We start from the raw sequence: 22,695 nt of genomic DNA, 5'->3' as shown, positions 1-22,695 counted from the left end.
CATGATTCTTAATTCTTAGGGGCCAACCTTGTGTGTTATGGGATCACCAGTGCCTTCAAGCTACAAATGAGCGTTTGATACTTGAAATGGTTTCCTTGTGTGAAGTTTGCATTGAACAAACCAACAAAATAGGTATTTGTAACTGGAATACGAAAACAGATGCGTAAACTATTAAAAACTTGTTGTTTACTTGCTGGTGCCTCACAACAAAAAGTGCCATACGACTCCAACATAAATTATTTTTACAATGAGCTGGTGTCTCAAAGCAGGGCGATTTAGGTCTGAGCAACGCTGTGTATTACTTTATTTAAGTCCGATGCCCTCTGCTTTACTCCACACCTGCGTCTTGTTGATGAAATGTAAGAGAACCTTCACGCTCACATATTCAAATGACTGATCTGTTTTTATTTTTAATTTAATCCAAGTAAAAACAAACTATTGTATTCACTATTTCTTGGGCCTTGCTTATTCTGTGTATTTTATATCTGCTAGTCACCTGAATTATTTATTACTTTACTTGAATTATTAAATTGAAACCAGAGTACACATCAAAAAGTATTTTCTCAATTATAAAACAGTGACATAAGTCTCTCGTAATCATGCCATTTCAACAGATTAAAAAAATGTATCAACTTGGTATCACCAAAACCAACGCTGCATGCTTTGAAGCTGAATAATAAACGCTGGAGAGACATAAGTGTTAATGAGTGTACACAAGCGATGATTTTAGTCATTTTAGAAGTTGATTTCTAGACTTGGAAGTGAGGATAATGATGTGTAGACACTGTGGAAATAATTATAATTTTGATGCCTTTAATGTCAGGTCTGCTGTGTATGTGTGTGAGTGTGTACGAGAGAGAGAGAGAGAGAGAGAGAGAGAGAGAGAGAGAGAGAGAGAGAGCGAGCGAGCATGTTTTTGAGTGTATGTATATTATCTTGTAAAAAAAAAACTGAAGTGTATAGTACTGTAGTTTGTTCACAAAATCCCTTATAAACTCTGGTTAACCTGTGGTCGTATATATTTTTGGCAAATTTTCTGTTTTGTACTTTCTTTGAGTACAGCTCTGTTTACTTGAATAAATTGATCTGCAAAGTATGCCGGGATTGGGTTTTAATTTATTTCACATGAGATTCATGTCGTCCCTTTCCTGTTTAAAGTTGTCTTTCTTCTTCTTTAATATATTTTGTGAATACATGTATTTATTTTGAGCTTATGGAATCAGTGAGGAATTTTGGCTTCTACCTGGATTCAAATCACAAGTGAACTTGATGAGAACGTGAAATGTTTAAATGTTTTTCGCTTTAGCGTAAGGTTCAAAACATGGACTAGGGTACTAATAAACTGCACATTCTGCACAATCCCACCGTTTGGCACAAGGTGGCAACAAAGTCAGTGATTTTTTTTATTTTCTGCAGACAGTACTTTAATGTTTCTGTGACACTGAGCTAAGGGACTATGTGTGTCAAAGGAGAAGAAAAGAAACATGCTGCTGTCTAATGATTAACGATTGTCTAGCAGTACTCCATTGTACAACTGTTGACCTTTGCAAAGATGTTACCAGGTAGTCAGCGCATGTGCTGTTACCAGAACTGCTGCAAACTAAGATGTATTTGTACATCTATGTTTTTGGAATATTAATCATGAATTATTGATTAAACCAGAACTATTGGCCATTTTTCTTTTCTCTAACTAAGGGTCCGGTGTTAGTTTTTGGTGTCCGCCTCGGGGTGGAATAAGATAAAAATGTTAGTGATTGCATTGGAATAGCATACAATAAGATGTTGTACAGCTTTTTTAAAATGCAAACTAAACAAAGAACTTGGACTCGATACTGTGCAATGGGTCTAAACTAAATACATGTTACATACAGTTCATTTTCACATCCATTTACACCTACTGTATGTCACATCAAACACAAGAAATAATGCTATTTTAAAGTATTCTTGCTAGAAAAAACCTACACATTTGGAGGACTATCTTGGCATACATGTAGTATTGCAACTAATAAAACTATCAGAGTTTTCAATAACCTTATTTGCTTAGAATACACAATTATTTTTATTTTTATTATTTTCATTACTATATTTAACAGGGGAGGAGCTAATGCTTAGAAATGTACAATTTAAAGTCAGTAAAATGGGAAAGATTCTTGAGCTAGTTTTGACAGTTGTATTTCTAAGCCTGTATGCCCAAGGGTTTTTCTTATTTAGCTCCCCCCTCCCATCTGTGTACAACATCTCACTCTAAAAATAGCTTTGCACCCGAGCAGAGAGCTGCACTTCATCTGGTTTAGTAAAGGCCTCATTTTGAGAGATTATACAACTGCAAGTCTGTGTGATTGGAATATTCAAAAGAAATCTACAGTGTATACGTAGCAGCAACATTTACTCAGTCATATGTTTTCATGTACTCAACGTTGTAAATGACCCTTCGTAGTGTGTACCACTTAGTGTACATGAATCATATATTTTACATCGTTTGACATTTGAAGCCCAGGTTTGAGGTTATTTTTCACATGTTAAAAAGTGATTTAGCGTGTCCTGAACTGACATGGAACAGGGATGGGATGATCAACACTCAAAGCAGTCAACGAATTTCCAGTTTGTTTGTGAAATGAAAGGGAATACTGCTTAGTGCACCTTGTCCCAAGTAAATATTTATCAAAAGCCAGACACAAGGAAATCATTATTTGCCACTCCACCCTTATACCTCTCTCACCGCCTCCTGATGTTTGGACAAAAACATTTGGAGCCAATGCAGGCTGAGTACCCAGAAAGGCATACAGAGGGGCCAGTATATACTGTGCTGCCTGCAGTCGTTTTGGTTTATTTCACGGCAGTACAAGGTGTGCTACTGTGTGCTGTCACTGTAGGATCCACTGGCCTCAGACATGGCTCGTCTGGCCCTCCCTGTCCTCCTCGTTCTTTGCTTCTCCTTGCTCCACTTCAGCTACAGCTGTCCATCTCGCACCAGGAAGGCTGTGTCACCCCATCAGTCCGGAGGTAACTATACGCACAGTTCCTAAATAACATGCTTGCCACCCAGGCGTATCTGACCTGTTGCTCTTCCCTCTTCGTGGAGATGCAGCTGCAGAAGAAGATGAAGTGAGGTCCCAGCTTGAGAGGTTGTGGCAGGAGGTGAACTCACTGAAGGAGATGCAGGCGTTGCAGACAGGTACCGCCCTCACTACATTAACGGAGATTAAAGACAGAAGGGAGGACAGTAATAGATTAGATTCATAAGCACTACTGTGACTGTTTGTAAGTAAATAAGAAATCAATTATTGGACAATGGTTAGTTAATGACATTGTGATTTAAGGTTGAATTATAAATACGTTATGGTGCTTTTTCTCACTGTTACTTGTTATTTAAGTCAATGAGCCGCCATGAAAGAGTGTGGACTTGCTGAGAGATAATATAAATAGATTTTGAACTTTTTAGTGTGTGAGTCACCAGCAGAGAGCAGCAGCACTCTTATCAGCCATTAATGTATGAACTAAAAGGTTGAATTGCAAAAAGGGAATAATGTGAGTGTATAGAACATAAAAAACATGAACATTATATTCTTATAATTGTGTGTATTTTTTATTTTTACTGTGCGTCTCTTTTTTAATACTTTGAATTGATTATATAAAAATACTATAAATGTATTTATTAATTTATTGTTGTTTATTATTTTGTATTATTTTCCTTTATTGGCTAAATAATTACTGACTGTTCAGACTGTGAAGCAACACTTCAGGAATTGCTATAAATTCTGTTGTAAAAAAATGGGGGATTAAGTATTAAAAAAAAGATTAAATTACAATTCAATTCGCTAATGTAAGTAAGTGCTTTGTGTTTTCAGTCTGTCTCCGTGGCATCAAAGCTCACAGGAAGTGTTATCTCACAATTGAGGAACCAAAACATTACCATGAAGCAAATGAAAACTGCATTGCACAAGGAGGAACTCTTGCAACGCCACGGGACATGATGGAAAACAATGAACTAAGAGACTATGCAAAGAGGAGCGCTCCTGGATCCAAAGACTTCTGGATCGGTGTAGCAGACATTGTGAAAGAAGGCCAGTATGTTGATGTCAACAGCCTGCCAGTCAGCTACTTCAACTGGGACCGCTCCAAGAAGCAGCCCACAGGAACGAAGAGGGAGAGCTGTGTTGCTCTTTCAGTAGTTGCACAAGGAAAGTGGTACGACGAGGTGTGTCGCAGCCTCAAAAACTACATCTGTGAATATGTAATTCCCTAATGGAGACAAATCGGTTGTTGACAACTTGATGATTGTTTATGCAGGTCATTCATTAAAAATGTGTTGTCAAATCTGTTCTGTATTTCATTTTGTACATACACTTTTTTCTCTATTACTATTCTGCTGTAAGTCTAATTTCTTCATCATCAGTGTACTTAACATTTATGAATTTGTATTCATAAATAACCTGTGAGTTCCCCAGATGACCTCTTTACTGCTGACCACTTAACAGTTTGATCTGAGCAAATGTGGGTGTAGTGACTTACTCAAGGGTATCATATCAGTAATAGTAAGGGAAGGGATGTTCAACCTTTGGTTACAACCTGACTATGAGGCCTGAGCAGCATAATGAAGCTCTGATGAAACTGGAGGTTGAGGCTCTTTAACCCCTTCTCACCCCAAAACCACATCTGTAACCCCAGACTTAACTGCAGCACTAACATTTAAAAACAGACTCTCACATAAAAACTAAATTACATGAACTAGAGTTACCTGTCTTTGGAATGTGGGAGGAAACACCAAAAATAAACTTGAACAAACACAGAAAGAACATGCAGAAAGGGATCGTTATCAAACCTAGACCCTTCTTGCTGTGAGGTGAAAATGTGAAATATGCATGTGAAATAATGTCAGTTCATATTCTGTTTTAGTGTTGCATGTTTACATGTCCCCCAAAAAGTAAGAAAAAAGACAGATCAAGTTGTGCAGATGACCAATGGAACCATGTCCATCATTCTCTCTCTGTGTGTGTGTGTGTGTGTGTATATATATATATATTTGTGTGGTGTATCTATGTTGTGCACTCATTTTAATATATAAAAAATGAGCTGTGGTCTGTGTGGATCAAAAACAATGAAACGCACACACCGACGTCACTCTGTCCGCACACATCACGCACGCTTGTCTGGATGGAATGTGACGCCAAAGCTCCGTGAGTGAAGTCTCGCGGAGTAAAACACCGGCCATTTTTCTCCATGTATAGCAGGGCACTTTGTGCTCGGGTAGTACAACCGAGAGTGTTGCGATCACTTTGATAAGCCTACAACTTTTGCCAAGTTTAATTTTATTATCCAAGTATCAAAACTTACTACAAACATGACACAAACCATGTTTGTGTTTACCGCTGCAAAGTTTTTCCGCTGACATCCTTGTCTGGATAGATACTTGTGTCTAAACTGTCGCACAAATGGAAATGGTGCCCAACGAGGAGAACCAGTTCGTACCCAAAGAGGTGAGGTTTTCGCGGACCCTGTGCCCATGTCGGAGGATCAATCTCTGGCCATTAGCTGTCAACCTTGTAGACCGTGGTCATTAATAATGGCACAACTTTTGCACCACTTTGGGAGTTTGCGATTTTGTTGTATCATTTTGAGGCTAACTCTCAGCTGCTAACAGTTAGCGTTAACGGTAGCCAAACATGACTTGGACGGCCTATCATGACATGGCTAACCAACGTTGTAGCTAACATCAGCTAGCAGCTAGTTTCGCTATGAGTTTATGAAGGCAGCTAAAGCTTTAGCGCAACCATCATTTCGTTACCTAGCTTTCGATTTAGGCTTTCTGATCATTAAAACACAAGACTCGTTCAATATGTTATCCCCAAAACAAAGACGACATTTGCCGACATTAGATAGCCAACATGCAAGTAACATTAGCTAACAGTCAGCGTTAGTAGAATAAAGCTAGCGAATATCGTTGCTTTGTAAGTCTGGTGAATGACATCTTTGGCTCTAGCTAATCTATTAGCTAGGTGTTTTTGAAGTTGCTAAACCAAATGCAAATAGCTACGTCGCTTGACATGACTGCCAGTACCGATACAACGTTAACTACTAGTTTATAATAATGTATACCCTTACTTTGATTCAGTCTTGTCCCCGTTTGTGTGGAATATAACTTGTAGCCTCACTGTTAACGTTAGCATAACATTAGCTCGTGGAATGTGCAAGCTAACGCCAATGTTAGCGGATTTGACTTGCTAACGTTACTTATGTAGATGCAGGTGCGTGTAATACAACATTTATTAATTTTGTGTGTCTCTACTGTTTGAATACAAGTGTTCGCCCTTTCTATTATGTCGTCCTTAATGAACTTATTGGTCACAATGTTAAGTTACTTAGCCGTTGCTTGTTTGTCCTGCCATGGTTAGCTACGTGTAACATCCTATTATTCTACGATGCTACTTTGTTGTCACGTTTTCCACACACGTAGAAAATGAATCGGCTGTCGCTTCTGTAAAACACCATTAATGTTTACCAGATGGTAACGGTGTGATTTTTAACATAAACATCCAACAGGATAACGTTACTATTGGCCTGGCAGTCATATTCATGTGTTACGTTATTCTCGCGTACATTCTCACGTACATCTACAAGTTACCTGGAGTCCCTTTATGGATGTTGTTATATGACTGCATTTACGTCAGCTGCAGGGTCATACGTCATGCATAGGACGTCACTCGTTGAAGTGGCTCTTGGGAAAATTAGATTTGATAATGCACCACTGCACACTCATTTCAGTTTCATAGTAAAAATATAGCCTTTATTCATATACTTATTAATTCATTATTGATTATAATCGAGTACAATTCTGCAGTAAAAGTCTTTTTTTTTTTTTAAAGAATGAGGCTTGAGGTTGTGTGGAGGAAACAGGTTTATTTACTAATCTTTTTTTCAGCAAAGTAGGTATTTCTTAAACATTCAGATTTTTAGCACTTGAAAAAAATCCCGGTATACTGGTAGAAGGAAGTTAAGGTTGTGAAATATGTAATTTAGTATACAGTAGTATTTCATTATTTCATTTTGTGGTATGCAAATATATATCTTAGAAATTATTCTATCTGTTGTGTATGCAAGGTTTGGAAACATCGCGTCTGTATGTATACAGTCATTTTACATAGAAAATGCATATATTTAACTGTCACACAGACTGGTTAAAAGGAATACTCAAAGCAGATAAGTTATAAAACTCCCTTGTTGTCGTCTTGTTTGAAATAGAGGTGAAGCCTGTGTAATGTGCCTGTGGTTACTTGTTTCTTCTCAACCAGATAATAAAATCAGCTGATCATTTATGTGCGTCAGACTATCCTTTTAGTTCTGTAGACATGCTGATAGGACAGGAACATAAAACCGAGTGAAATATCACCTCCAGTACTTTAGCTCTGTTGCTGAAATCGATGGCCAGTTCCATTTAAGAGACTTATGTTGTGGAAGAAAACATGGTCTCAAGTGTTGGTAATTTAAGCTGCTGTTTTGTGTTGAAAGAGGTTGGCAGCGGCGGTGTGATGCTCTGGGATACCAGAGGTCACCCGGAGCTCTCTGTTGATGCCATGGGCCCAATTAAATGACACACTTGTGAGGAGAGACACACTCACAGATGCAACCCTGTAACATTCAGTGGCTACTGAATGGCTTTGTGTTTAAGAAATATCCTTCTGCCCTGTCATAACAAGAACATCATATCAATCATCTTGGATTTCAGGATGCATCTTGATGCATAAAATATATTCATTGTTAATCATTCATTTTTGCGAGTCCTTTCTCCCATGAGAAAATGGACTTCCCCATTATGCTACACTGTCACATTCTCCTCGCTACAGCTCGTAACGCTGTAATAGCATTATGTATGAAAAAGTTAAAATGTCCCATCAACAATACATTGTGTTTGAATAAGAGGCTATTGTTCACTTCCTTGCATCTCTGTTCAGTAGCTACTGCTCATGTGCAGTAGCAGTTACATTACATTGTATTTATAGGATTTCATGGTTACTGACCTTTCACAAAAAGTTGTAGCCTGTCATTATTTTTTGTGCCATTTAGAATGAGTTACAGCTGTAAAGAAGTACTGCCTGTGCTTTGCAGTACCCGTGGCTTCATATCAGCACCTTGTGATTATATCCACGGTAAAAATAACCTTTAATCTCATAATACACTTGTGTGTAGTCAGCTGCAGCTACTTTATAGGACCCGTCAGTCACATTTTGCCACGATCACAGACCTCAAAAAGAGGTAGTAACCAGAATGACTTGAATATATTTCCTGTAATCATCACCCATTTCACCAGCCAAGAGGTTGATTTGCCAGCCAAACAATAACAGGTGTAGGCCTACACGTCTAATTTAGACAGGCATGTCTTACAACTTACTTCATTGTTGTGTTTGTTTGAAGTTGTTTTCCACTCAAACTATCTCCATTATATCATCAGGGTGTGTTTTGGAGTTGCAGACAGAGTCTTTTTGATGAGATCAAGAGGATTTCTCAGGTAGCCTTGCCTTGTGTTTGGTATTGATGAGAGAGATGATGCACGGTGTTAAATAGATGCATGAAGCAGCACCATGATGACATTCTTTTTCAGGAGTCAGCTTTGCAAACAACAGCTTTATCAAACATAGAATACATGCAACGAAACTGATCAGGAAAACATGTAAATACCCATATCAACACATCCATTCATGACTTGAATTTGATCAATGGTTTATGCAATAGGTGAGCCATTTTAAATACCAAACATTGTTTTATTCATTGTCAATCCCTGAGGATAAGGAAGCTGGCCTGCCATCATCTTCACATGCTCAGTACATTAGCGCTTGTTAAGTGAGTTTTTCCTCCAGTTTTTGCCACTTTGGTTTTCAGTCTGCAAATCATTTGAGGCTGAACAGCAACGGCACATAAACCAATCAGAAAATAAACTAAAGCGAGTGTTCAGATGATGAAGTGACTTTCTGTGTCTTGAAACAATTTACAAAATTGATGCATGTGTCAGCAATTGCATGGATTTTTATTTTTTTTTTGCAACAGATTGTGGACAGTTTGGGAGAAATTTGATAACCTGGCCGTGTTTGTGTGTTGAAAATGTGTAAGCAAAGATCAGTGACTGGGTTTGTTGCTGAGGTTCCAGTGAATGAGATAACTATCAGTCATGAATTGTACGGCCTACTTGATAAGAGGCCTGTCTGTTATGCAAATTCCTATGAAACCTTGAGGAAACAGAAAGATAGACGAGGACACGTGAGCTGCTTTTGCAATGCTGAGAGAGAAGAGATGAGCTCCTTTATGTCACCAAACAGTTTGTTTTATTGTGAAGAATATCATTTTTCTTTCTGTGATTGGCAAGAAAATCCAGCACAGATAATACTGTTCAGTCCTGTTTAGATATCCAGCTGTATCTTCTCCAGAAATGTAACCTAACTTCTACCAAGTAGGTCACATTTGTTCTGAGGCGTGACATGTGACGGTATTGTTCTTTTCTGCACTGGCCTGTTTCTGTTGCACAGCCTTACTAACCAGTTATTCCAACGCTTAACTGTTCACCAGTGAATGGTGCTTAATCACAAAATACAGAATGAGCCAATTCATCACGCTAATGTTTTTCTCCGTCGTTCTTGATTTGCAGATCCAAAATGCAGCTGAGGAGCCCAGAGTGCTGTGCATCATACAGGACATCACCAGTGCAAAGACGATCAATGAGAGGCTGACCCTCAACCTGCCTGCTTCCACCACCCTCTCCAAACTCTATGAAGATGTTGCCCACAAGGCAGGATATGTGAAAGCCACGTTCGACCTGGCCTGGGGAAATACACCGGACATGGTTAGGAAATGTATTACTCAAGACGGTGACTTTTATGGCGATGAGGTGGTTTAGCACTTTGATCCGTAGGCTTTAGCCTCCGTCTTTATCTTTTTAACCTGTTTTCGTATATTGTAGACCCTTCTGTCTGCTTCAGTAAGTGACAGTGTGGGCTCCATGATAACTCTGACAGCTTGACGGCGTAGCGGCTCGGCTTAAAACGGATGAATTCATTCAGTTTTAAGCTACTGTTTTGGTTGGTGTGTTTGAGTTCAGGTTAAGTATAGCACAAGTGAACTCTAGTGAGATTCACGGTAATGGCTGCCAGCCTGTGTTCGCAGTTGCTGTTCACTCATCCTCCACTTAAAATAAGTTCACGTCACGACTCATTGCCCCGGCCACTTCCACATTGGGAGGGCTATGTCACCATACCATGACCTCAGTCAAGCTGATAGTGGTGGAGATTTGTTTAAAAGCCAGACTGACATTTCTTAATCATGCTTTCAGTGTTCAAACATCCGTTTGCCTACCATTGTTCTCTGCTACAAAGAAAACAAGGTGCGTAAGAACGGTGCTGCTGAGAAAGAGCACTCTCAAATGAAGGATATCAAGTTATTGGAAAGGTTTAATCACTCAAGTTGGAAGCGTGCGTGTGCATGTGTGTGTGAGAAATCTAACTTTACAAATGGTTTAATACTTATAATAACCATGTAGCTTAATCTTTATGTGCTGTACAGAAATACCCGGTTTAAACAGAATTAATATCTGTTTAGCATTCAAATGTTAATTTTGAATTTAAATGTTCTTAATGAAGCGTCCAAACTATTTGGTACAGCCCTGCTACTCCCTTTTCTTAAATGAGCACAAGCTAATCCTGCTGCTGACCCAGGCCACAGCCCAGGTGCTGTGTCTGTTGTTATGTCACTGAGTAGGTCAGTGGATTAAGCTGCTGTGTGTTTCCACTGCAGCACTTTACTTGTTGTCCTCAGCACGCCTGTGAGAAAGAAAGTATTACATACAAGCATTGCTCACATGTTGGCTTCAAGCTGCTTTCATCGTTTGCGTCAACACAGAGAATGTTCTGAAAATGAGTTCAGGGGGATTGTAAGTCTTCCTGTGAGTTCCTCCAGTTTTAAGACTTGTTTTTTTTAAGGTTTTGTGGCTGTTTTCTGCATTTTCAAAGGATTGTAGTCTTCATGTGATTTTTGTTTTTGCCCTGCCTCCCTCTAGGCACCACTGGACCACAGCAGTGCGATGTCCCTCTCAGATTCTGGTTTTGAGCCGGGTGGTAAGAAGAATTTCCTCCAGCTCACAGACAAAGATGGAGAGCAGCCCCAGATTGCATCGGTAATACATATTAGCTGTACAGTGAGATTTTTTTATTTTTTTTTTTGGAAACTAAGGACATTTGATAAAAAAAATGTCCCTCCCTGTATGTGTGCAGGACGAGTCAGGAACAGCAGATAGCAGTGGACTAGATGACAGCTCCCAGGAGCGGTTTATTGGGCCCCTGCCTAGAGACGGCACTGCAGGCTGCAGCAGTGACTACAGCAGTCCATCTTACTCTTACTCATCCATCCTCAACAAATCTGAAACCGGTGAGGCTTTGTCACCTGTTGAATGTGTGACCCCACTCCTTTTTATACAACCCTAACTATCCTCTTACTTTTTGTCCCGTCCCCCCCTTCCACATCACTGTAGGTTACGTGGGCTTGGTCAACCAAGCGATGACCTGCTATCTGAACAGTCTTCTACAAACGCTGTTCATGACCCCGGAGTTCAGAAATGCACTCTACAAGTAAGACACTACGCTCTGAGAAAACTTTGTGAGGTTTTACTTGCGAAGTACAACTTCTTTTATAAATTCTTTTATAACTTCTGTCCAACGTCAGCTGGGAGTTTGAGGAGACTGAAGAGGATCCCGTCACCAGTATACCACACCAGTTACAAAGGCTGTTTGTTCTGCTGCAGACGAGTAAGAAACGGGCAATCGAGACCACTGATGTGACGCGGAGCTTCGGCTGGGACAGCAGCGAGGGTGAGGATTTCGCCCTCTCCTGTGACTAGACTCACACGGCTTGTCTGCGTGTTTGTGTGAAAGGAGAAACCATGTGCCGCTGCATCTGTACATTCGATGACACTTCTTGTGCGTTTGTCTTTTAGCTTGGCAGCAGCATGATGTCCAGGAGCTGTGCAGGGTCATGTTTGATGCCCTGGAGCAGAAGTGGAAGCAGACAGAGCAGGTGGGAAACAGCAAAATGTTTTCCGAAAGATTATTGAGAAATGAATAAAGAATCCCCCCCCCCCCCCCACCATAGAAACAAAAGAGCTACTGTGGGCAAAGTGAAATGGGCCAGTAAGCCTCAGGGTTAGCTGTTCTCTGTCCTCTTATCTCAGGACTGAATTATAAACTGCAAACTGTTCATCCAGTGTGCGCATTTACAACCATGTGGTCTGTACACATGAAAAAGAAATGTGATTGAGCCCCAATTAAGAAATTACACGAGTAAATGGGAGTGCAACAGATCACAAAACTCAGTTAGGATCGGTTCATGTTTTTTTAGTCTTGGATTGGGTCATCAGGAAAAAATAGGGAGCAAATATAACTTTTAGAGAAGCCCTGACCACGTTTTGTTACAGCAGCTGGAGGCTCCTGAAAGTCCTGAAAAATCATTTCAACCTCTGTGAAGTCAGTGTAAACCATCAAAATGTCTTGATGTTATCCTATTCCATTGCTATAGTCATCTATAGTGGTTATTTAAAAACACACAATTCAAATGATAAGGAAATAAAATATTGTATTTTTATTTATAACAAAAATCTTGGCATTAATAGTTTTTTTTCATGTATTATAAGCTGCTTAGGGCTTAAGCAGTCTACTAAAGACAGTATACTTAAGACTCATCGAGCCAACATGCTAAATGTAACATACTGAATGTCAACATGCTAACTCCATGTGTTAGCTGAAGTTAGAACAATTGGAGCAGACAGAATACAACTAAGACCTCTGAATGTTGAGTCTGACATAGTCGTAAAATGTACAAAGTTCCCTTTTAGATTTTGAAAACATGGCAATTTCTTCCATTAGACCAAATTTTGCTATGAGGAAAAACATTCAAAGTTGTTTTTGATGTATTTAACGTATCTATTTTTAATCCATCCAACAGTTTTGGATGGCAGGTAGTTTGATTAATAGTTGCACACTGGTGCCTCCTTTAAGTGAGAGAATGCAGCAGGGTGAAAACATTTCTTTAGTCCAAACAAAGGCTGTATTGTTAACAGTAAAACATGGCTGAGAAGGCCTGACTGTCATGCCTCCATATCCTCAGGCTGACCTGATCAACCAGCTGTACCAGGGGAAGCTGAAGGATTATGTCCGTTGTCTGGAGTGTGGCTATGAGAGCTGGAGGATTGACACTTACCTGGACATTCCTCTTGTGATCAGACCCTTCGGAGCCAACCAGGCCTACAGCAGTGTGGTGTGTTGTCTCTCCACGTTCCATTCATTTAAACATTTAGCACAAAGACTCGAGCAGCACTCAACACGCATTCCAGACATATAGTTTATGTCTACTAAGTATTTTGGCCTTCGTCTAAATAGTCCTGAAACTATCTTTCTGCTACAGGAAGAGGCTTTGCAGGCTTTCATCCAACCAGAAACTCTGGATGGGGCCAACCAGTACTTCTGTGAACGCTGCAAAAAGAAATGTGACGCCCGAAAGGTGAGCACACGGAAAATGTGATATGGGACTTCACGTTCAGCGAAGGTGGTGTTGACCGGTCTTCTTTTCGATAAATGCTTCTCTTCTCAGGGTCTGAGATTTCTGCACCTCCCCTACCTGCTGACGCTACAGCTGAAGCGGTTTGACTTTGACTACACCACTATGCATCGCATCAAGCTTAATGAACGCATGACTTTCCCTGAAGAGCTTGACATGAGTCCGTTCATCGATGTGGAAGATGAGGTGAGAGCAGAAATGGCTGTACTTGCTTCCATCATTATTTCTGATTTACATCAGATTAATACCCAAATGTGATTCTCCTTCAATCTCCGATCAACCGTAAATAACATCACTTGATCCTAAGCTACGTTTGGATAAAGAAAAATGTGAAGTACTCTACTTTCATGCGCCTCCTCTCCAGAAGTCGCCTCAGACGGAGAGCTGCACTGACAGCGGAGCCGAGAATGAAGGCAGTTGCCACAGCGACCAGATGAGCAACGATTTTTCCACCGACGATTGTGTGGACGAAGGCATCTGCTTGGACGGCACCGGCAGCACAGAGAGGGTGTTGAAGCCAAAGGTACTCATCGTGAATGCTCACTATATAGATATTGTTAATATCCTTGGTTAGTTAACTTTGAGTCAATTCAATTTATTTGTAAAATCACAAAATTTGCCCTTTGAGTGCTTCACAATCTGTACAGCATACCACACCCTCTGTCTCAAAACCCTCGCATCGGAACAGGAAAAACTCCTGTTCGGTGTTTAGGGTCCTTTTTATTTTGGGTAATGTTGATTAATTATATATCGGACACATTGAAACAACAGACACAGCCTTTTCAATTTGGTCCACTTCATTTTTTTCTGAGCCACTTGATTCAAATACAGAAAATCAGAATCGTCCAAGAAAATTGCTCAAATTGCACTCATTTACATCGTCTCCCATCTGAAGTTGCTGTGGCGATATTGCAGTGATGGAGGAGACTCCTGGAAATGTCGTTGAGCAACTGTCTGCTGGCAGACAAGGCTGGAAGTGATGCATTACTTCCCTGTCCTTGTTACATGACATGTTTGTCTTTCATTCACAACGTGCACTGCGGTTTCCAGACAATGAGCCCGTCGACACTTTGCGGTCTCGCCCGCTGTGCATGCTTCCCTCATTTGACCGGTCGGTGTTGCTTATATGATGCGACTCTAGCTCTGCAAATATAGCATATCTTGAGCTTATATCTTGCCATTGCATCTGCAGTATCATTGGTTGCTGTCCCTGTTGTCAACACCACTTGCATGTATGTTGCAGAACACATCTCGCTTCTTGCTTTTATATGAACAAAAATATTTTCCCTGTCCGTTCTCAGGGCTTGCCGACCTTTGAGCTGTTCTCCGTCATGGTGCATTCTGGGAGCGCTGCAGGCGGTCACTACTACGCCTGCATCAAATCCTTCACTGACGGCCAGTGGTACAGCTTCAACGACCAGCACGTTAGCAAGGTCAGCCTCAGCACTTGACCTGCTTTGTCCTCTTACAGCACTTCAGTGTCAGTCAGAATGACTCAGCACAGAGCTATATCTGTGTTAGGTAGTTGGTGCTAAACTAAGCAAACAATCCTCGTCATTGTAACATTTTACTTATTAACATGGTGGTGTTTGTTGAATCAGTCATTAAGTTTCTGTGTATTTCTGTTGGGCAGATCACCCAAGAGGATATCAGGAAGACATATGGGGGGTCCTCGGGGAGCAGAGGCTATTACTCCAGTGCCTTTGCAAGGTGAGTTGTCTCTCACGCAACACTCGGTGGGTTGACACGCATCGCATGCTTAGGGGATACAATAAAAATAAACTGGAGCTGTTTATTTATGAGTTTCAAAGGGAAGTCGAGAGGGTTCTTGTTCATTCTTGTTTATTGTTCTTTCATGTTTCTTTTGAACCAATAGTTTATTTGTCAGACAGATCTGTATATTCTCACTATATATTCCAATACATTCAATAACAAGACATCTTTTTTCTCTCTCATCAGCTCTACAAATGCATATATGCTGATTTATAGATTGAAGGATCCCTCGAGGAATGCAAGTAAGTGAAATCTGCAGTGAGTAATGCCAGAATGACCTGTGCCTTTACGGTAGTTGAGCTATTGTTCTGTAATGTGCTCCACGCCTGTAGAAACCGCGGCCCTACAGTGTGGCAGACTTCTGCAGATGTTTTTAATATTTTGATCATAATCTTACTGTCTCTATCACTGTGACGGTCATAGAATTAGTATGCAGTTTCATTGTGTACCCTGTCTGTCCTGTCTGCAGAGTATTTCGCTGCGGAAGAGTTCCCAGAGCACATAACGAGTTTGGTTCTGAAGGAGAAAGAGTCCGAAGAGCAGGAAAAGCGACAGCGGGAGATTGAGCGCAACACTTGCAAGGTACGTGGTCCTTGTTAGACCGGTTCAAGATCTATTGTGCTTCTGAATGAGGATCAGTTGACGAGTCGCCCCCCCCCCTTGTAAAACAACTTCAACTATTATTGCTCTCTTGCTTTTTTTTTTACCTCCAGATAAAGCTTTTCTGCATGCATCCTGTGAAGATGATGACGGAGAGCAAGCTGGAAGTACACAAGGACAAAACTCTTAGAGAAGCAACAGAAATGGCCTACAAGGTTTGTTGGTTTATGCTTTGTCTTCACCATCTGATTTTCCAGCAACATAACTGATCACTATAATGCGTGTCAGCAGCTGACCTTTGATTGACACAACTGTGTATGTTCCGTACCTCAGATGATGGAGCTGGAGGGAGTGGCGTCTCTGGACTGCTGCCGCCTGGTAAAGTATGATGAGTTCCACGAGTACCTGGAGCGCTCCTACGAAGGTGAGGAGGACACACCGATGGGCCTGCTGCTTGGAGGAATCAAGTCCTCGTATATGTTCGACCTACTGCTGGAGACCCGCAAACCAGAGCAAGTGTTCCAGCCTTACAAACCTGGAGGTCAGTGGCCTGCTGCTGTTGAGTCACACTCCTCTTGTTTCACACAGTGTGGTCATTTACTGCAACACAAGAGTATATGAGAGTCTACATTATGCAGACCAGCTCTAAAAGTTGGGAGCAAATTGACTGCACACCAATGATGGATGTAGATCCCCAAAATTGCTCCTGTAGCTGTGCCTACGGTATAGAAATGTGATAGACTCTGAATTGTAAGTCGCTTTGGATAAAAGCGTCTGCTAAATGACTGTAATGTAATGTAATGTAATGTAATGTAGATTGTCAGAACACAAGGCAAATGAATGTAATAGCTTTATGTCTGATTTCCTTCAGAGGTGATGGTGAAGGTTCACGTTGTGGATCTGAAGAGTGAGACCATCGCCACTCCAGTCAGTGTTCGGGCGTACTTGAACCAGACGATCACCGAATTCAAACAGCTTATTGCACAGGTGTCCTGCTCTCCTCCGTTCTGTCCCTGCATCAGCTCTTTCTTCCTCAACTCTATTATCTTAAACATCAACACAGAGAGTTGTGAAATAAATGTAGTACATTCGCCGTGAGAATGTGAGACTTGAGCCTTATGTATGCGTTTGTTCCTAGGCTACAGGGCTTTCTGCAGAAACCATGCGTGTCGTCCTGGAGCGCTGCTATAATGACCTCCGGCTCCTGTACGTCCCCAACAAGACGCTGAAAGCCGAGGGCTTCTTCAGGAGTAACAAGGTAACAATGTTCTTGTATTTTAATTTTCACTTTATTACTTCCACGTGTTTTCTTTGTGTTTTGTTCGCTTTGTATTAGAAAATCTACTTGAACACTTCTAAACCAGATTAAGCTTGAATTTGATCTGTTTCTCATTTTGCTTTTGTTCAGGTTTTTGTAGAGAGCTCCGAGTCGACTGATCATCGGGTTGCTTTCACTGAATCACTCTTGTGGAAACTGTTGGATCGTCACGGGAATACGATCCGGCTCTTGCTCTTACTCCCTGAGCAGTCTCCTGGTACCTTGGCCAACAAGACTCTTTGCCAAAAAGTAGGCAGTGACTCCGATGTGCCCTTTGACGGTTCAAAGGGTAACGGGACATCTGTAGAGGCGATCCTCGAGGAGAGCACAGAAAAGTTAAAGAATCTGTCTCTCCAGCAGCAGGGCTCCAGCACCAGTGACAGCCAGAAAAGCTCTGACGCCAGCGACTTTGAACATATCGAATCCCCGACCCAAGAGGCTGACTCCAGCTCTTCGCTCTGTGTGGCTGCCGACAACAGAGAGTTGGAGAACCGGATCAGGGCCACAGCTGGGGGCGGCAGCGGCGCCTCCTCTGACCCCGACAACCACTTTGCCGGCGAGGAGCGCTCGGACTCTGAGGTGAACAACGACCGCAGCACCAGCTCGGTGGACAGCGACATCCTGAGCTCCAGCCACAGCAGCGACACGCTGTGCAATGCAGACAGCGGGCCCATACAGCTGGCCAACGGCTTGGACTCGCACAGCATCACAAGTAGCCGTCGCTCCAAAGCCCACGAGGGCAAAAAGGAGACCTGGGACACCGCCGAGGAAGACTCTGGAACGGACAGCGAGTATGACGACAATGGGAAGAGCAAGGCCGAGGCCCAGTACCTGTACTTCAGAGCAGAGCCTTGTTCTCAAGACGACTCCTCATCGGATGCACAAAAATGTACGAACCTTCTATTTATGATGCAGTTTAAAGGATTAATCATCCTAAAGTAAAGATAACTAGTTCAAACGATCAGAGGCAGGCACGACGACTAATTCTGTGCAGAACGTGATTGACTTTGCATCGTCTGTTCATCAGTGTTTCCCTTTTCTCAAGGGGGCAGGAAATGAGACCGAATGTTTGATTGTTGTTTCTTGTGATGTGCTTCAGGTTTGGTGGTTCACGTGGACAAGAGAATAACGTTGGCAGCGTTTAAACTGAACCTGGAGCCGTACGTGGGAGTCCCCTCCACCCAGTTCAAGGTGTTTCGTGTGTACGCCAACAACCAGGAGTTTGAGAGTGTTCGGCTCAATGAAACGCTCTCGTCGTTCTCTGATGATAACAAGGTCAGAATCGGCTTTACAACCGACCTGTCGACTGTCTGTTAAGAGTGAGCCAATACTTGACTTGTGCATTTTATTGCTTCCCACAGATAACTATTCGATTAGGAAGAGCACTGAAAAAGGGTGAATACAGAGTGAAAGTGTATCAACTGCTGGTGAATGAAACCGAGGTAAGAGCTGTCACTGTGCTGAAGAAGATTGTTTGTGAATGACCTGACTTAAGTTACTGAACATTGTGATCACAGATATTGACCGTGTTTCCATGCTTGTGCTTCCCAGCCCTGCAAGTTCCTTGTGGACACGGTGTTTGCCAAGGGCATGACTGTCAGACAGTCTAAAGAGGAGCTGCTCCCTCAGTTGAAAGAGCACTGCAAGCTTGATCTCAGCATTGACAAGTAAGACTTTGTTTCTACACATTTTGTTTAAAAGCAAAAAAAAAGTGTAGGTGTTTATCAACTGTGTGTGTGTTTAGTGTTCGTCTCAGGAAAAAGACGTGGAAGAACCCGGGCACGGTGTTTCTGGACTATCATGTCTATGAAGAAGACATCAGCATCTCCTCCAACTGGGAAGTTTTCCTGGAAGTTCTTAATGGTAACGGCTCATTCTGCGGTCTCTTTCAAACACGCTACAACGGGTTATTTTATAATAAAGTTTATTTTTCATACCATGGGACTTTATTTAGCTACTGGTAATAAAAGACAATTTTTCACTTTGAGGAAATGTCACAAAGATGAAATTACTACTTGATCGTAACGTCACCCGTGACGTGAAGCTACAAATGTGAGTGGTTAGTACCAGAGTGCAGAGAAGCTTGTTCTTTCTCCAGGTGATATAATAATGTACTTGCTCTATGGTCTGTTATGATCTGTTTCTCAGAACCGGAGAAGATGAAGTCCATGTCGCAGCTGGCTGTCCTGACCCGGAGATGGAGCCCCGCTACAATGAAGCTGGGGCCCTTCCAGGAAGTTATTCTGGAGAGCAGCAGTGTAGAAGAACTCAAGGAGAAGGTATGTCTGTGTCCCGCTGGGTGCTTTCACTGCTTTTCACAATGTATTCTTATCAAAAGTTCAATTTGTTCAACCATTAAAAAAAACAATTACAGTATTGTCATCCCGGTCAACCAAGAGTGAACACCAAACTGCAGGAAATAAATAACACCGCACGGATAAAAACATGATGCTGTGTTTGATAATATTATTGAAATTAATTGCTTGATCAGCAAATGGTCCAAGTACCATTCATCCATCTGTGTTTCTTTCTTCCGTTTGCAGCTTAGCGAAATGAGCAATATTCCTCTCGAAAACCTGGAGTTTGCAAAGGTACGTGAGAGGCAGTAGCTCACACAGGACACGTCGTTTTTCTTCTAATGTTTCTTAAATCTTCCAAACTATTGACTGAGAATCCACCCGTCTGTTCTGTGCAGGGTAGGGGAACATTTCCTTGTGATATTTCTGTGTTGGAGATCCATCAGGATTTGGACTGGAACCCTAAGGTGTCGACTCTTAACGTGTGGCCTCTGTACATCTGTGACGACGGGGCTGTGGTATTCTACAGGTAAGATAATTACAGTCCCCCTTCAAGGGCTGATTGATGTTCCTTTTCCGGTCCTCAGACACACAGGACTATGGACAGTAACATGTTACTAGAGCACCAGATTTTAATTGTGAGCACACGCTTCTTCACCATTTCCTGGTGACTTGAGATTAACATTACTCTGGTCCTTGTGCAGGGACAGCACGGAGGAACCTATGGAGCTGTCGGACGAGGCGCGCAGTGAGCTGATGAAGAAGGAGAGCAGCCGCCTGCTTAAGACTGGACACCGCGTCAGCTACTCGCCACGCAAGGAGAAGGCCCTCAAGATCTACCTGGACGGAGGCCCCGCCAAGGACCCGGGGCAGGACTGAGGCGCTGAGCACCGCTCCTCGTTATCTGGATCGCGTGGCTGCTGCAGCAGAAGCAACCAGGCTACGGGACTCAAGTCTGAGTGTCGGGCCTGATAGTGACTCGAACATCAAGCAGCGGTGCGAGGCTGACGTGCTCCACTCTGAGCCCCAGGACCGGCTCAGAAACCCCGTTGTGCACTATAGTGTATTGTACTGTAAAGTTTAAAGGGAAGTACAAAAGCTATTGAATACAGAAAAAAAAAAAAAAGAATCAAATAATGTATCGACAAATCAATTTAACGTAAAGGCTCCAGAGACAGATGCAGGGATGTTAGGACTGTGAAACTGGGCTAGAAAGTATCCATCCTGTCTATTGAAGTCTGCCGTCTACTTTCACGTCGGTCTCTTTCACTCTCACTGCATTTCTCATCCTGTTTCAGGAATAGTGTTGATTCTGAGTCATCCGTGGGCATCTTGTAAGTCCACATGCTCACCCTCCATCAGCACTGCTCTATTATAGACATCATTCTCATCATAACATTGCTTACCTTCCTTTTTCAATACTTTAAAACCAAAAGCACACACACACAACCAAGAACTTCTTATCCAGCCCTTCCTCAGCCTCGCCTCTTCTGGTGAGGCTGGCCTCACTCTCTCAGCGACTTTGACAACTTCATTCACAAGATTCGATTCACCCAAAAAGTAACAATTAAGAACTTTCTGCTCCTCTAATAGCCAGAGTGATGTTGTTGTCCTTACCGCTGCTCTTCTTGCTTTATAGGAGCTTTACCTTTTTGTTGCGTCACTTCCACTCGATTTAATGATACATGGCTATTGTTGGTCCTTTATTACAAAGTACAATGAAACAAATCCAAGTAGACTATGTTAAGAATCTCCTTGTTTCGTGTTTGTTTGTTGTAGATTATTATTTTGCTCCAGACGTGACCTTTCAGTTAGGTCTGGGTGTGAGGCACCAGGCACACAGCTGTTGTCTGTATTTACTTTTAATTTAGAAAGTGGATTTCTTTGATGTTTTTGTTGTTTTGCACCATGTGAACTAGGGTTACATCTCTAGTGTGTGTGTGTGTGTGTGTGTGTGTGTGTGTGTGTGTGTGTGTGTGTGTGTGTGTGTGTGTGTGTGTGTGTGTGTGTGTGTGTGTGTGTGTGTGTGTGTGTGTGTGTGTGTGTGTGTGTGTGTGTGTGTGTGTGTGTGTGTGTGTGTGTGTGTGTGTGTGTGTGTGTGTGGTACTGAGCTCTCTCTGGGGTTTTGGCAGAGCGTGTGAGGTTGTTTTTGGCGCTTCTACCGGCTGCTGCTTGATGGACTGACACCAGAGGGTGTAGAAAGCCCAATGGACTCCTCAGTCTGTCCGGGCAACTGGTTTTAAAGACTGAGGCTCAGCATCCCGGCTCCTCTGGGATCCTGATGCTGCCACCAGCTATTCACTGTAGAAATGCCAATATCTTTTTCTTTTTTTCCCCCATCCTTCTTGTTGTTTATTTCTTTGAGATTTAAATCCTGTGTGACAATAGTAAAAGATGATTTTAGAAATTAATTAAAATGCTTTTTTTTCCCAGAACTGCAGTTTTCTGTCACTGTAAATTAAAAATGGCTTAATTTAACTCGCAAATCCTAATCACCTTTTTTGAGAAAAAGGGGGTTTTGGTGTTAGAAAAACATTTATTGTTCCAAAGGTAGGAGTTGTACAAGCTTCATGTCAGGTTTCAAGTGCTTAAGAACAGTGCAGACAGTTGTATGTAAGATAACATCCAGCACAAGCTATAGTTACACATACATCTGGTATTGCTTGTGTTCATATCACACCTTCCTGCTGGCATTTTGAAACGATAAGATCAAGACAGAGCACATGTTTGGGACCACAGAGGTGTGCAACATAAGCTGGAGATGCAGGTGTTCAATCGTCAATAGTTCCTGGAGTTAAAAATTGCTCTTGAATTAAAACTAAGTGGTGTCCATGATGGGATGAAACAGGCTAATAAGTGATGGTTAAGGAATAGTAATGAGCTTTTCTTTTAACTATTCCCAGTTTTTAATAGAAGTGGATTACTAAAGTAAAAAGCCTTGAAGATTGTGGTGAAAATAACATCAAACGATTATCGCCCCAAGCAGAAATCTAGTGGCACGACTGCAGTCTGTCAATTTTGTAATCGGGAAATATTTGATTAGGTATAAAACTGAAAACTTTCATAGTTATACTAGAACTATAAATGCTATAAAAGTACACCATACCATTTATAGTTGCT

General features: G+C 41.8%; 2 protein-coding genes and 1 long non-coding RNA gene across 4 annotated transcripts; 2 read left to right on the top strand and 1 right to left on the bottom strand.

Annotated features, from left to right (window-relative positions):
* Window positions 1–1,837: 1,837 nt before the first annotated feature.
* On the bottom strand, window positions 1,838–6,669 carry LOC142970139 (uncharacterized). Its single transcript, XR_012959176.1, has 2 exons — window positions 6,610–6,669; window positions 1,838–3,187 (listed from the first exon to the last, which is right to left on the bottom strand). It is a non-coding gene; the product is annotated as an uncharacterized LOC142970139 (long non-coding RNA).
* On the top strand, window positions 2,756–4,332 carry clec3a (C-type lectin domain family 3, member A). Its single transcript, XM_076110309.1, is given in 4 exon segments — window positions 2,756–2,793; window positions 2,795–3,003; window positions 3,089–3,175; window positions 3,849–4,332. Coding segments are annotated over 4 exon segments (732 nt in total). The 3' UTR covers window positions 4,247–4,332.
* Window positions 5,188–22,053, top strand: usp47 (ubiquitin specific peptidase 47). Of its 2 annotated transcripts, none has more exons than XM_076110305.1 (28): window positions 5,188–5,477; window positions 9,635–9,829; window positions 11,039–11,155; window positions 11,253–11,406; window positions 11,510–11,606; window positions 11,701–11,846; window positions 11,972–12,051; window positions 13,138–13,287; window positions 13,435–13,530; window positions 13,621–13,773; window positions 13,955–14,110; window positions 14,889–15,020; window positions 15,221–15,297; window positions 15,547–15,602; window positions 15,830–15,942; window positions 16,074–16,175; window positions 16,294–16,501; window positions 16,832–16,947; window positions 17,099–17,218; window positions 17,369–18,167; window positions 18,378–18,553; window positions 18,640–18,720; window positions 18,830–18,945; window positions 19,023–19,141; window positions 19,427–19,557; window positions 19,822–19,869; window positions 19,974–20,104; window positions 20,280–22,053. In XM_076110305.1, exons 1-28 carry the CDS (start codon window positions 5,433–5,435, stop codon window positions 20,452–20,454), a joined length of 4,089 nt encoding a protein of 1,362 aa, XP_075966420.1. In that variant the 5' UTR covers window positions 5,188–5,432; the 3' UTR covers window positions 20,455–22,053. The 2 variants fall into 2 exon arrangements, with proteins under 2 accessions (XP_075966420.1, XP_075966419.1); XM_076110304.1 differs by having other exon boundaries at window positions 13,952–14,110.
* The last annotated feature ends 642 nt before the right edge of the window (window positions 22,054–22,695 follow it).

This window comes from Anarhichas minor, unplaced genomic scaffold (genome assembly GCF_050575085.1).
Source record: "Anarhichas minor isolate MPS153535 unplaced genomic scaffold, ASM5057508v1 ptg000042l, whole genome shotgun sequence".
In the NCBI taxonomy this organism is placed as follows: Eukaryota; Metazoa; Chordata; class Actinopteri; order Perciformes; family Anarhichadidae; genus Anarhichas; species Anarhichas minor.
Note: the sequence above shows the minus strand (reverse complement) of the source record. Positions and strands in the feature narration are given on the sequence as shown.